The 15,716-nt window shown below is 40.7% G+C and overlaps 1 protein-coding gene and 1 long non-coding RNA gene across 2 annotated transcripts; one reads left to right on the top strand and one right to left on the bottom strand.

The window, feature by feature from the left end:
* Positions 1-402: 402 nt before the first annotated feature.
* Positions 403-3,408, top strand: LOC307023507. The gene is made up of 4 exons (XR_013803722.1): positions 403-646; positions 956-1,152; positions 3,060-3,222; positions 3,296-3,408. It is a non-coding gene; the product is annotated as an uncharacterized lncRNA (long non-coding RNA).
* A 1,454-nt stretch (positions 3,409-4,862) lies between these two features.
* chatb (choline O-acetyltransferase b) lies at positions 4,863-15,559 on the bottom strand. The gene is made up of 15 exons (XM_079659645.1): positions 15,421-15,559; positions 14,724-14,837; positions 13,753-13,944; positions 12,962-13,080; positions 11,555-11,608; positions 10,734-10,914; positions 9,377-9,554; positions 9,111-9,280; positions 8,935-9,035; positions 8,708-8,836; positions 8,505-8,627; positions 8,275-8,416; positions 7,988-8,050; positions 7,771-7,908; positions 4,863-7,403 (listed from the first exon to the last, which is right to left on the bottom strand). The coding sequence occupies exons 2-15, from the start codon at positions 14,766-14,768 to the stop codon at positions 7,137-7,139; spliced, it is 1,902 nt and encodes a 633-aa protein (XP_079515771.1). The 5' UTR covers positions 14,769-14,837; positions 15,421-15,559; the 3' UTR covers positions 4,863-7,136.
* Between the last annotated feature and the right edge of the window lie 157 nt (positions 15,560-15,716).

Below are 15,716 nucleotides of genomic sequence, written 5' to 3'. Positions count from 1 at the left end.
TGCCGTGTGGTGTAGTTACTGGAGTCGTGAGAGTGATGGAGCCATTGGCAGCTGGGGTCTGGAGGATGCTGCTTCTGAACAGGCCTCTGTTCATCTCCTCTCCACCCCTCTGCTCCACAGGGACAACGCTGCTTGGACAAAATGGTCACCTGGGAGCCGAGCACTTAATGAAGCACACCTTTTTTTTTTTACTCCTCTTCTCAATAAACCCCTTTTAAAAACCGGCAACAACCTCCCATCTGCCATGGCAGCACAACAGATCTGTTGGGGAACTTGTGAGGGAATTGCCTTTTTGCAAAGTGTGTGTCTCACATGATCAGAGCCACAAAGCCTACATGCATGCAAACTCATGCCTTTTTATTTGCCCTCCATGACAGTATAGCTATTAGCTGCCTGGCGGCGGTTTTCACTTGTCAAGTGTTATGCGAAGTCCTTCAGAGCTCATGGCCAGTTTACAAATGTCTCTGCTTTACCGAGATGGGCTTTGTGAGGAGAGTGCTGCGCTCTTAATGAGTTCCTTCCATCTAACTTTTATCCTTTCTGTCGCCTTGGATCCATTCATATTTGGCACTTATGCAATCGTCTCTCTGAGTTTCTCTCATGCTGAACTGTGAGGCCACGCAGGACGAGGGGTTGTTACTCCGATGTGAGGAGAGCATTTAAGTGATTGTCTCTTCGCAGTGCTTGTGTGGATGATTGACTCGGGTCTTGAAATGATGGCCTGGCACAACCATTTACCTTCTCGACTCGAAACCAGTCGTGAACTCACTTCTTCCCTCTATTTTCTTTGTTTATCTCTGCAAGTGTGTGCTTTAATATGATAATGATCAAAATGATACATCTAATGATTAATGACTGTTGGGATTTTTGTTCTTCACACTAATCATGACTTTCTGCACTTTCTCTAAATGTAACACCCTGACCCTTTCGCTTACCATCCCCACTATTCACTCAGGAAGCTCTTTCACTGAGGCTACTCAAATTAGCTCCGGCCCCTCGGTGAGAGCCCCACTGGTACAGGACCTGTCGCAGAACCGAGGCATAAATCATTCCACAGAGCAGGAGCCGTGGCAGGCCGAGACGCACATCCACCTCCCGAGATTTACGCTGCACAGCGAAGCACGGCCCCGCAATCTGGATCCTCTCCACCAGGTCATCTTCAAATTGGTTATTGATCTTCCAATCACAAAATGAATCATACGTTGCCAAGACTGTTTATGTACCACGTTTACAGTAGTGTGGCTGCTGTTGATGCTGATATGGAACCTGGGGATGGATTATTGTTTTAGAAACCGCAAGAAAACAACTACCTGCGCTGAACGGGGAGTAAATAGGAAAATAAATTAGAAGCAGTCTACCTTGAGATGAATATATGTCATGTTGTCATCCAGCAGAGCCTCATTATAACATATCAAAACAGCTGAAGAAACTCCTGACAGTCGTTGAAGAGCTTGAAGTTGGCTATATTCTCCTGTTGTGATATTCAACTGTGTGTGATTATGGCTGCAGTCCTTCTTAATTTTTTATTCAAGAATAATTGCAGGGCCTGTGATAATATTATACTGCAGTTCTTTAGAAAGCATAACCAATTCATGCTGTTGGCTATTTTGGCTTTTGTTCTCCTTTATCTGATGGAAACAAATTCTTCACACACATTTCTAACTTTGTTTTTAATAGAAGCTTCTTCATCACTATACTTCATAACGCTGAAATACACACGATTCTGCCATAGCAGTATCACTACTTGTATCTACAGCTGACTAAAATCGGACAGGTTTAATAGACTTACTTGCTTTCAGTTCTTGGCATAATGTATTGTGGCATAATATTTAATGGGACTTCACTTCTTGCCCAATTAGGCTCCAAGATGGTATGTAGATGTAGCTTCTGCCCTGGGTGCAGTTTCCTCATAAATGCCAGAATGGCCATTATCTGAACTCCTTTGTGAATGAAAACAGACAGCTATAATATAGTCCTTCACCACCGTAATTGAAAGATTGTAAGAGTGGTCCTGTCTTTGAATGTCCTTCTTAAATGTCAATATCTAAAACCAGAACACACCGTTTTAGACGGATAATGTCAAGCTCAGTTTAATTTTCAAAGGTGGCTGCATCATTGCTCATGACTCCCGAACTACCTAATCAATTAATCGTGCTGTGGAACACATTCATTTGACAGGATCAGTGTAACTAATTGGCTGTTGAATGGAGTTAGATAGTAATCTAGTAGCTGTTATTTTTCATTCATGGACACGTGTTTAATTACAGAGGCTCATTAGGACTATATGGTGATAAGTGGCTACAGAACATGACATGATTTAAGCTGATGTGTTGCGGAGCATGTCCATGGTCAGACGTGAGGACAGGAAGCTGCGTTTCTACTAATTGACACCTTGCTCACTTCAAATAAAGATATAGTTATTTATATTTGCTGAATCAATTTATGACCTATTCCTGCTAAGATCACCTTCAATGTCTTGTTGTACAGATGTGGATCTCTTTGTAATTCAACCTACCAAGGCATATTTATTACGGAGGATGTTTATTTATATTAAAGATCCCCTATTATACTGTTTTCTTTTATCAATATGTTATAGTTCTCAGATATATACAAAACATGTCTCTGAAGTGTTTGGCTCGAAATACCAAACAGATAATGCATTTTTGTAGTATCCCATAAAACCCTCTGTTTCAAAAGTGTGGATTCTCTGTTTTTTTACTTTAGATGCTCTAGGAGGAGATTCAGGTGATAAGGGGGGGCGGGGGGGGGTTACGTTGGTTGGTGATTGGCTAATGGTTACACAAGCCAAACAAATCGTTATGACATCATAGGGTGGCCAAAATCTGATCAGCTCATTTTCAGCTTCATTTTTTTATATAAATGGATCAGGATAAAAAGAGAGAGAATCTTTTTTCCTGAAACTTTCAGAATCTCTTTACACAGAGGGGACACATGTTGATGTAGAAGAGACATCAAAAAGTGGATTTTGCACAATAGGTGACCTTTAAGTATGAGGGTTTTGATTTACAGATACACTGACCCTGCTTTGTCGTTCTCAGGTAAGGTAGAAATCCAGCCTCAGTGGCCTTTAATTTTTCTTGGACCCTGACAGCCTCTAAGCAGGGAGGAGGGCCTCTGGTTGTACAGCTCTGCTCCCCCCTGCTCCCCCCTGCTCCCCCCTGCTCCCCCTTGCTCCCCTCTCCAGTCGATAGCAGCCAGCAGGTAAGGCTCTGTCTCTGTCTGCAGCGTGGCAGACTCTTATTAGTGCTAATGTACTCTCATCATCCATCTCCAGGTGGGCTTCCGCCATTGATGTCGACGCCAAGCCTTGTCACTTATTGCTCCTCACACAGTGAAAGCTCTGGTCGCCGCCAGCACGGGCTTTAGATGACCCGGCTTAATGTTCTGTCGATAGCCTCGCTGCTGGACAGCCGGTGTCAAGCACTGTGAGGAGACTTTTCCTCACAGTACTTTTCAATATCTAAATCCAAGGACAAAAAAGTTGATTGTGTGTTTCTGTTTGCGATCGTCATGACGGAAGATCCAATAATTGCTGCCGTAATAATCTTCCTGAGTTCAAAAATCCTGTTTGTGAGCGTTAATAACCACTGTTCTGGGTTGTTGTACATACTAAACGTTTTTTTTAAAGTATTCCACCTGGACGTCCTGAATCATATTTCTTACCAGTATGTTAATTAACAGGGGCAAAACAATGTAGATGTTTAGATCAGAATTTGTGCTTGATAATAGGTTTACGGTTACAAATCATTTCAAGGTAAGTAATACCTCATAATGTTCCTATATTCTCATAAGTAGGGAAGTTTAGGTATAGGTCGGGCCTTGCTCATGTTGATCTTGGAAGGTAAAGACGAATGCTTGGTATTGAACAGAACAGTTTAAGGAACATTGAGAAGCTTGGGATTGTGGACTTCTTCCTTAAAACTTTAAAAAACGTAATTTTCAATAACAACACCAGACATATGAAAACAAAAATTGGGTTTTTAAACTTTCTGTGTGCAGGAAATCTTATGTGAGGGTGCAGTTCTTGCAATGATATCTGAAAGATCACAATACTTTTCCCTCAAAGTCTTCATTTTCTTTGTAGACTTGGGGATTTCACTCTTAACACACTGAACCTGTTTTGTATTCCAAGTTTATTTGTACCAGTTCATGGGAGCTTGACTAAATGTTTAATTTTTTCCGGGCACTTGATCGACCTGGTTCAGTGATTTAACCAATGGGGAATTAAATGTGGGTTTCTCCCCGAACACCTCATCAGATGCCAGTGAAAACGAGGCCATCTGTTGGGAGCGTGTTAGTTAAGTGGCCATGCTGCAAACAGACAACCCCATGCAAATAAGTCCAGAGGTTTCTGCAGTTAAAGTTGTACTTGAGGCCAAATATTATGGTTTCAGTTTACTTCACAGACATGTTAGCTTTGCTTATGTTCCTTAGCTTTCTGAATTTCCCCACGGGGATAAATAAAGGTCCATCTTAGCTTAGCTTATGTCAGAAATGAGTTTCCAACATTGCTGCAATTACTGTAAAAGCTGTTTTTCTGAAACAGTGACTAAATTAAGTGTTCTTATATCTATTCTGATTAAGAGCATAGCAACACACAAGAGGGATTTTATTTTTCTATCAGTTATGGAAACCAATGTAGATTTCCAAACTGTATGTACGTATGTCCTGTATCCGTCGAATTGCACAAATTAAATAAACACCCAGAAACAACATTTAATGATTTTACTGCCATGTCCGCATTTGACTTTACATACGCATCAATCTACTTGAAGAAATGTATATTAAGAAATAAAATACACAAGGCATTCATTTAAAAAGAACACACTGACACTATTAGACATAATAGCACGATGTTCATTTTATTTTCTTAAATCGAGTATCACATTTTGCTCAACAACAGTTTTATCAGAACTCAAATTAGGAAGGTCTTCTATCAACACCATTTTTTTGTAGCCTAAAAAAATAAATCAACATTTTCTTTTCTTTTCATAAACATATGAGTTTCCACTGAACATTCATTGAATATTAAATGGCTTCATAAAACACTATAATATCCCTGTCAAGGATGTGTTACACGTTAATTACCATTCACAAATGTTGTCATGGATGAGTGTGTCAAGGATTTATCAGGCCACATTATTACTATGCCACGGTTCAATGGATATAACAGCTGGATTTACTCACAGGGATTATATATGACTCTTTATGAACAAGACAAAGGGGGAACCCACTGAAGCACACATAACAAATAGTACATTCTTTTACAGATCACTCAGGTTACACCATTAACACCAAGTAGAACAGTTCAAATGAACATCAGAGGTAAAACATGAAACATTTATAGAATATCTGGCAGGAAAACAGTTTGCATCACTTTATTTTAAGGCATTTTTCTTACATTAGTGTACCTTTCACCAGTATTTTACCATATCTTTAATCTTTTCAGGTGAACATATCAAAATACAGTTAGTTTGAAAGAATAAACATGCAACGTGTGTCGCTTATATAGTCTTTTCTTGATAGGATGGTTCACATTCAGTTTGGCTGGTTATTTGGAGATCAAACAACTGTCATCTGAATACAGGACAACACATATCCTCACATTTTCACAGCTACAGACCCCAGATTGAAACACAATATATATTCTTTGAAGAATCCGAGTCACAGTACACTTTGAATGGACCATTTTGACAGCATGCATGTTTTAATGTCACCAATATCTCCGAGTATCAAAAATAGGTCATTTAATACCACATAAGCTCCATGCATCTACAGCAATTGTTGATTTGCTAAATTGCACATATACCCTCACTGCACTTGCTACTGTGTTATTGCACTACAGTATATCAATACATCCCCTACTCTACCATTAAGTGCAAATAAAAAGCACTTCTAGTATACACACAAACACAGTGGTCTGCCTCTATTACCACTGGACTGTATTTTACTTACAACGCAGCACTGTTTATTAAAAGCTACACTTTTAAACTATTGCTATGGAACACATACATCTAAACTCCAAAAGTGCCACTAACACCACATAATGTTCTCCCTCTAAACACATGATTCATAACCAGTTCTCTATGTTTACAGTTATTAATTCACATATATCAATATAATTATCTTAAAGTGTCTCATCAGACAGACTTCACGTATTCATAACATCTTTGGCAACCTTTGTGGTGTCGTCAATAGAATAAAAAAATACTTAACTTGAGCATAAAATGGATCTAGTATAATATAAAGTATATTATGATCCAGTTTGTTACAATGACAAGAACAACGTGAAACAGAATCACATTTACAGGATGTCATGATTGTTATAATTCTTAAATATACTCTTATTTTCAGAAACCTCTCATATATTATACTCCTACTCTATATTCTTTATATATATTTATATTGGGATCACTCAAATGATTCTCTCTGATGGAGGAGTGCCCCTTTCATCAGTGTTACATAGCGTGCATGGCTTCAGTTTCCTAAAGGCAGCTTAACTTAACGTCAGTCTGCCGAGTCAAACAGGGACCTGAAATCATTATAATGTCTACACACATCAACAACAACAAAAGTTCCCTTTACATACAATATAATAAGTTTAAGGCTTTGCATTTTGTTGTCAAAGGAACACTATTGCACAGACAACAAAACACACTCTACTACTCTACTCTAGTCTAGGTCTAAGGCTGCGGTCGAAAAGTTAAAAAAATCTTCCTTTGTCTTTCCCTAACCACTTTTCCTTAACCTTGATGAGGTCAAGGAAAGAAGTAATGAAGAATAATAAGGACAAAGGAAAGGACGTGTAAAGTAAATATTTTCCAACACCACATCATTTGGTGATGCCGGATGTTATTAACGTGGTTGAGCAGTCAATTCAAATGTTGCTGCCACCAGGAATTGTGGGACCACATTATCTCCTGTCCAGTCTACCCTATGCTAAAGAGGGTAAGAAAGGAAGCATTCAACCACATATCCTTGAGATTTAGAGAATACGCCTGAAACATCAGGTCATTTCCTTCAGTTAGGAACCGCCCTATCCAATAATACTAATGGACCGCAGCCTTAGGTTGTTCGGAGGAGCCTCTGAGTGGGAGATGCTCTCTTTGAATGGCTTACTTCCCTGATTTATAAGGCAGGCTGGCTCCCTGGCCGCTAGCAGCCGGTTTGGTTGCCGCAGCGCTGCTTCTATTGCACAGGTCCCTGATCTCCAGCAGGCTCTCGTTCAGGGCTTTGACGAAAACAGCCGAGCTCGTCCCCGTGTTCTCCCAGAAACTAGACACACAGAAGATGATGTGGTCCGACTGCGGGTTATAACAGGCGCCGTAGCCGTTGGGCACCACCGGGCCGTAGCAACAGAACATTTCCACTGTGGTAGTGACCTAAAGACAAGAGGACACAGCATGGGTTAGAAACGTTTTTCAACTAACAATTTGTATTGTTGTTTTATCTGAGGAATCTTGATGGGTCACTGTGCACTTTCAAGAGTATGTGGTTGATCTCCACTTTCTTGTAATCATGGTCATGTCATGAAAAAGCTGAGGGACTCGATGTACCTTCAAAAACGATCTCTTTGAAGCTTAATCAGGATCCAACAAGAATTAAGTACATCTCTATTTCTGCTGCAGCGACTTGTTTCCTATCACATTTATCTTTGCTCACAAGAGAATCAACTAAGGATAGATTAGAAGCAACAATTACAAGGAGGAGAAAATGTTATTTGTTTAAAATTAAAACAAAACCTGTTACCTGACTGGTAGAAAGGATGAACTGGTTACTGCTCGAATACGTCTCATCACTGAAGATCTCTGGCTTCTCCATGTTGAACTCCTTTGCGATTCTCAGAAGCCCGAGGAGGTGATTGTCTATTGCCATTCCTGTGATAGCCTACAAAATAATTGTTTTCTTAGTTTCATTTTTTAATAATTTAATTAATATAATGGCGAATGGTTTAAAAAATACTTACTGCAATTGTATAATTTGTCTGGGCATTAATTGCGTCCCTTAGTCGTTTCATTTGTTCTGAATCCTGTTAAAGAAGTACAAATCAAATTGGGGGAAAAAGCATGGCATTCTGCCACAGTACAAAAAGAGAGCCAGTAAATTCCTTTTTCACTGACATGTTTAAATCTGCAGGGGCATCATCTGTTTGGACGGGGACACTGGTCGCACCTGTTTCATCTAAGCAGGCGTGATGAACAGTAATGTGGGAGTTATTCAGTAATTGGGGTCAAAGTGAGAAAAATTACTCACGGTGAAAGTGCCCCTCTCGTCTGTCATGGACATCACGAAGGCCAGAGCCTCGGGGGTGGCAGAGCGAATGTTATCTACCCGACCGTCTTGGAATCGCCGAATGGACGCGCTCTCATACGTGGACACCAGCCTTTTATTGCATCTATACAACGGGACAAAATCACATTAACATGAGTATATTTAAAGGGTTAATTAATGGCCACATTCATTGATAGAGATGATGAATTTACTTGTAAAATGCAAGTTGTAAGGCAACTTGTATGAATGCATCCGGGCTCATCTTCAGTTTTTTGATCAAGTCTTTTCCATAAACGTTGAAGTTTAAAACATCCATGTCAAGATTATCCACCAGCCTGAATGAGAAAGTGCAGCAAATATAAGACATGATGTTCATAGAAATGATTAATTTTAAAGTTTAGTTTCATGGTCTTGCCTCTGGAGTCTGTCTCCAGATGCTGCTAAGAGTCCTTGGATGTGTGGGTTACATTTCCAGAGCAGCCTTTTCGGAGGGGGCGGGTCTCTGATGCTGGACGCCCTCGCCATCTTGCAGGGACTTCCTGTTCTGTTCAGGAACACAACATCACATCCACTGTTGGTCTCAGCAGCATTTATTGAGACGATGATAATTAGAGTATGGTTATATCTTTCTCACTGACTTACATGTATTTCATCAGGTATTCAGAGAGCTGCACCATAACTATTCCCTCAAATGGGGAATGGTCGCACACCACTCCACATACTCCATCCATTCCTACAACAAACTGAGGGAAGGGGGATTAGCTAAAAGCCCAAACTCTACATGCATGTAGGATTGAAGTGTCTTGATGCAGCCCTACCTGCATTGACTTGTCATACCAGCGATTCGCTCCATTCTTCTCCCGGCCTCCGCCATGCAGCATCAGCACGGCCCGGGTGGTGTCTCTAGCCTCCAGACCACAAGGCTCATCCAGACACAGCACACACATACAGCTCTCCATCAGAGCCAGAGAGTCCCTGTTGGTTTGATCTGGATGGAGGAGAGAAGTATCAGATATGACTTTGTTTATTTGTCTGAAAATAGTTTATTATTGATGAAAGCCTCCTAAAAAGATGCGTTTCAGACCTTTCGTAAGGGCATCTCTGGCTTGTGCCCATTCTGTTCTCCCGTCCGACGTCAGGACGCCCAATGGAGGGAGTCTCTCTTCAGCGTTTTCTGACATTTTCATGATTTTCTCCAGTTGGGATAAGATCTCCGTCTCGTTGAGCTGCTTGCTGTTTGCGACTACGTCCAACACGAAAAACTAGTGAGAAAAATGGATAACAGAAATGATATGTTTCTTAATTATTTCATCGTGTACTGTGTCACATGAGGCGACTTTAATAGTGGATTTGTGTTTGTGTTCAGATTTGCCTGCTATGAGAAATGTATATCTGAGCTTATTGTTACTGTGGTACAATATTGGACCACTCAGGTACATGGGTAACTAGGTAATTATTGTAAGGACTGAAAATGGCCTTAAATATGGCTCCTCTACTGCAATCACTTAAACCGGCATCTCAAGGAAGCTCTGCCAGACTAAATCAACAGTAATTAAGTTAACCGCCTATATCTCCACAGGGACAGGCCCTTATGTGCCACAGATTGATAGTTCCCAGAACCATTTCCAGGTGGGAGCTCCCACTGTGCCTTTTTCTGCGGTAATTTAAAGGCACAGTCTGCGAGCTAAATGCAATGAAAACGGGGACCTAAGACATGTTGGCTACGGGCGTTTTATACATTCACGGGAATCACTATTGTGGATTAAGAGAGTGGTTGTGCGGTCTTAAAACTTAAATGTTATCAGTTTAGAAACACACAAAATGTTGATTTTGCATTTGTAGTCGTGTGTATGTGACACTTAGAAATCCAATGTCTCTATGTTGATTGATATACAGTATGCCTACTGGACAATATGAAGCGTCTACCATGCTATACATTTTTAGAAATGTCTCGTTTGAGTTGGAAATCTTCAAGTTAAAAATAACAGGACAATACTTCCTTCTTAGTAAGACCCAAAGATCATGATGGCCTAAATGTTTGAACTGCTCCATTTTGTTAAGATGAGAAGGAGGTCTGTTTTGCTTTTCTAACAATATGTATCTTGCACTGTGTTTTGCTCCCTTTTTTTGCCAACTCTATAACCTTCATTTATTTATTTCATTAGGGCAAGCTCATCCTCTTTAAATTCCTTCAAGATAAGTGTCCTACTGCCTGTTACTGGATAAAAAAACATTATATTCAATACTGATTATGTTCATTGGGGTTATTGTGTCTGATGTGGCGTTCTGACCACTTTCACCCACAGCTACAGAGGACATAATAATACAACATTAAAGGATCCTTACATGTACTTATATGTTCTCTCAAATGCACCGGAACCTGTCTCCAGTTAGAAGTGTGATGGAGTGTGAAAGGTTTTCTCAGAAGCCGGCGTGCTGACCTGGTTCTTGCAAGCCACGATGATGTGCTCCGGCGCTGAGGAGGCTGCCTTCATCTGGACCTTCAGCGTGTCTGTCTTCAACCCCGGGTAACGGTAGGAGTTGAAGATGCGATAGTACTGCTCCATGCACAGAGGGGTCCCAGCTAGCTGCCCGCGAGCAAAGTCCACGGGCAGCGCTCGCCTGAGAGACATTATTACACACATTAAATGACCTCTAGATTAGGGGTGTCCTAACTCTTTTCTCCGAGGGCCACATACAGAAACACATACGAAGGGCTGGGCCACTCCCCAGAGGTATTCTGTAAGAATAAGACAGCTCACAGCTCTCCAGAGGGTTTCATTTATTGTGTTGGCAGCTCATTCCTTAAAAAAGAAGCTTCAGATTGCTTATAATAAGAGGAAATATGAAGGGTATATTTCAAGGTTGTTATGTGAATTTGTCATTGGGCTTTTTTCTTATCAATTTAGATTTGTTAGAAAAAAAAATCAACTTTAATTGACTGGATTTATTTGAAAATTGGGCCTATTAACACATGAATACTGTGTAATATATTTGAACATATATATTTAAGAAGTACAATATAAGACAAGCAGAAGTTTATTATACTTAAGTCATTATACTTTTTTAATTTGCTGAGTGAGGGCCGATTCAAAATCGTCCGTGTGCCGCATTTGGCCCCCGGGCCGTAGTTTGGACACCCCTGCTCTAGACTCTCACTGTATCACTTATTATTATACTCCATTTTCTTTCATAGATGAGGTGTAGGGCATGCAGGTGGACACTGAGGGCGAGACAGGTTATCTATTAAAGGTAAACGTACGCATCGATGAGAGCCTTGTAGTCCAACACTCCTCTGACGAGACGAGCAGCAAATCTTAAAAGAGAGAGAAATTTGACATGTATAGAAACTCTGAACATACACAGTGTACTGGCTGGATTATAATTAGATCTACTCTCATCTCTCACAGGACTAACAGTAATCTCATTATGGTAAATTAGTAGGATACAGTGGGCGGGCTGTGTGCGTTTATCTGTGTTTGTGAGAGAGACGCAGAGTTAGTCTGTACGTGTGAGTGGGCGGTGTGGGCGAATAGGGAAAACACAGAGCCCTGTCAGGTCTCATGTTGTGTGCCATTTGTCTTGGTGTTATTACGTTCAAAGCCAGATCAATACAAAGGAGGCGGCCGTGGTGTACCACACCCCTAAATGAGGCTGACTAGCAGTCTCTGTGGAGAGCTTGGCCCTGTCACTCCCAATCTAATAAGTGTCTGTTTCAGTGCATTACCAGCTCGGGGTGCTCTGGAAGTATTCAGTTAGTACGACATGAGCTGACAAAAGCTGATGTTGAGTTACAGGGCTGGGTGGACTGGAGTAATGTTCAGTGGAGCACGGCTCATTTAATAATGGGCAGAGATTTGGCCAAGAGATGATGCCAGTGATTTTCTTCATGTCTGTGTTTCAGATCTTTATCTGAGTCTGCTGAGAAACATAAACCCTGTCAGTGGCTGCACACCTGAGTGATATACTGTGCACTTTCTATTGCTCCCTATGGCATTGTAGTGTGTTATCACTTCTAGTACCTTTTGAGAACTTCTGCAACCAACAATCGGTGATGTTGCAGAGCATTCTGGGAGTTATTATGTGACAGGAAGTACTTTCTTTGGTGGAACTTGGTCCACTTATGTACTTTTTATTAAATTAGAGTTGACCTCTTTTCCCAAAAGGACTGAACAGTTAGGACAAAGTGAAAAGAGGGTTTCCCACAGAGCTTTAGGCTGAGTGACTGAAAATGATTCTGCAGCTTTTTGATAATCAGTCAATTGTTTGTAAATTATACGGAAAAACATTATTTAGGTTGCAGCATCTGAACAACGTAAATTGTCTTTTGTGAAAATGAACTAAGAATCTGTGGGATTTGGATGGTTGGTTGGAGAAAAGAAGCAGATTGAAGACAACCTTGTGCTTGGTGGTGCGATATGTTACTTATGGTATTTTCTTAAAGAGAGTGAGATTAATTGATAAATTGTATTTTGTTCTATTGGCTGCTTTTCTTGAAGTTTACATGCCTCAGTATATTTACGAAAAATGTAAATGTCCTAATTCAGATGCATATTTTTCACATTGTCTGCTTCTTTCTTTCAAAGATAAGGAAGGAGAGTGGATACAGTACAAATGTACATCACATGCAACCTTTCTACAATAACAGACCCACGAGTCGAGCACTTACCTGAGGGCGTCTTTCTGATCTCTGAACGTCTGCTTGGGAAACACCATGACGGGGCTGGAGTTGACCGGCAGGGCCAGCCTGTTGTTCAGGTACATGTCTTCCAGCCAGTAGTCATAGATCTAGATGAAAACACAGGGACACCTTTTGAGAGATGCGGCTTTGTTCAACTTTTTGGACTCCAGTTATTACTTTCAGAGTTGAGACGCAGAGTGAAAAACCATTACAGTGTGTCACTGCCAGGTGTAAATAAGAGTGGGAGAGAGTATGTGTGAGAGGGGGGGGGGGGCGAGATGGATGAGTTGTGGACTGACTGCAGGTGGAGAGATTGAAGCTACAAAGGCTCCAATAAATCTTCATCCTCAGAGGTTTCACTTTTTCTTCAACTTTTTTATGAATGGGTTATTTACTAGTATAGAAGAATTTGAGGTTTTTATTTTCATACTTTATAGAGCCGAAACAGAGTGGGATGCCATATTATAACAAAAAGGCAGAATCAATGCTTAATGCGAATGACAAATTCTGTTTTGTAAATACATTGGATTATAATGATAATGCATGAAACAGAAATATTATTGACAGAAGAAAATCATTAGGGGAAAGGTTTTTCAATAACTGTATTGAGTTTTGCAAATGAGAGTGTGATTAACTAAAAAGGAGAAATGCATCCAATTGTTCTTTTACACGAGTAAAGCCAAAACAAATCTTTATTGATGCCGGGGAAGGACTGAGAAGGTTTTTATTTTCTGTGTTTTTCCAGTTGATGCACACACAGTGAAGAGTAGCAGTGTTACCCAGTTTGTTGTCTTGTCCCTCCGTTCTAAAAGCTTCTTCTGGAGAACCTCTCCGACACCTCCGGGAGCCCCAAACTTCTCCGCGATAGCCTTTGTTTTCTTGAACTGCTCCTCCTTCACCAGGTGTTGAACACACTTCAGGTAAGTGTCGAGTGTTTGTTTCAGCGGGGGCAAAGGGACCTTTGGCAACGCCTGAGGTAATATCAAAAACAGCTTGGTGTAAATACTCGTAACAAGTAATGAAAGAACTGCAGCTGTTCAGCATGTTGATGTCCTCTTGATTCACCGCAGGTTCACAGCTAAAGGAGGAATTCCAACACATCTTTTCTTTATGTTTTATTATTAGACACTGAGTTAATAATTCATCCTTAGTGCTTTGAGGCCTATTTAAGAAAACATTAGATAGCCCTTGGGACTTGAAACCCTTGTTTTTTATATGGATGGGAAATTGATTATCTTTTCTATCTGATGTTTGATCATTAGCATAATGATACCGAAGAAGCCCAATATGTTTATATTGACCAGTTCGTTGGGATTTAAAATACATGGTCTAGTTTCGGATTCCTGGGATCAGGGATTGTGTAGTTTTATTTAAATGTATTTATTTTGAGCAAGTCACATCAAGTTTTACCCTGGAAAAAAACAATGAAAAACAAATGTAGAGCCAACCAATCCACAGAATGCTAACTGCATTATGATACAATGTGCCACTGTCAGTTGCTATATCATTGGAATAAGGCTTTATACCCCTGAAAGGTAAAAGGCATGCTGTCATTTCGCCCCTAGCGGTAGCTTAGAGTAAATGCTGCTGCCGCTGTACTTGGTGCTGAACATCAGGCCTATTACTTTGCCCGCTTAAGCACCATGGACAGCAACAGCGCTCCGTGTTAAAAGGTATAGTAAAGATAAAGAGTGGCTGCTGATGTAAAGAAAAACACTTTGACTATAGAGACAATGACATGTTTTCATACTTGGCCGACTGTTGCTCTCCCCGTCTCTTTCTCCATGATTGGCATCTTTGCGTTCCTCTCCAGTCAAGGGGAAGTGATGGAGAGCCTGTAGAGACGATCTGAGGTCAGTCCTCCCTGCATGAAGCATGTAAAGACAAAGCAGACAAGTTTAAAAATACAGTGAATAAAATTAAGCCTACTGAGCAATGGACTACTGAAAGTGATCCAGCGGGCTTCCATTCTTCTTCATTTTGTAACCTAAGGCAATTTGCCGCATGTCCTTGAATCCCAGCTGCGCCTCATCGTTCACCACTGCAAAGAGATACGCCTCTTACAAACTCATTTCATCCCTGTACTGTATGTCTCAAAAGCTTTATTTATCCTAAAACGAATAATAATTCAGCCAATAAATCGTAAACGTGCACGTGGTTATTCTCAGAGACGTTTGACTTTGTAATGGCATTTTGATTTAAACAAAAGTTCTAAAACTAAAACATTTGGAACGATTTTTGATAATTATTTGTCCTTGGATGCAAGTTGTTTGTTAGAAAAATGTTGATAATAATAATAAGAAATGAAAAACGTTTCGTATTCACAAAAAAGAGAACTTTGAAGTAGATGACATGAGTTGTTAAGATGCATATTCTTAGTCTCAGTGCGCCAAAGAAGCTCACAGCAAGTTTCTAATAACCACAAAAGAGAAGAAAAGTGACTTTACCTGATCGGTGCACCACTGACGATGTCAGAGAAGTGTGTGGAAGTTTACGTCGCCTCCCACCTCCACGCTGTGAAATCCCATATTAGTGAGCTCTGTTCAGGCGCTGGACTTCTCCCCCGTCCCCTCGTCTCGCCATGCGGCTGTGGCTCCACCTAAAAGCGCGCCTCGGAAAATATGCTGAAGGTGTTTGCATCCACCTACCCCCTTGGGGCAAGAAACTCCTCCCATCGAAATCTATTCGCGGAACATATTATCACAGCTCGCCCCCACCCCCCTCCCTTGCACACACCCGATAA

Source organism: Notothenia rossii (assembly GCF_949606895.1).
Source record: "Notothenia rossii genome assembly, chromosome: 11".
Taxonomy (NCBI): Eukaryota; Metazoa; Chordata; class Actinopteri; order Perciformes; family Nototheniidae; genus Notothenia; species Notothenia rossii.
The sequence above is the reverse complement of the archived record's forward strand: the minus strand, read 5'-3'. Positions and strand labels throughout refer to the sequence as shown.

Coding starts and splice junctions, on each gene's coding strand:
- chatb (XM_079659645.1), bottom strand. CDS start 14,768: ATGCCAATCATGGAGAAAGAGACGGGGAGAGCAACAGTCGGCCAA. Junction 8,837..8,934: donor GAATACCTGATGAAATACAT/GTAAGTCAGTGA, acceptor GTTCCTGAACAG/AACAGGAAGTCCCTGCAAGA. Junction 7,404..7,770: donor TCATCCTTTCTACCAGTCAG/GTAACAGGTTTT, acceptor TCTTGTCTTTAG/GTCACTACCACAGTGGAAAT.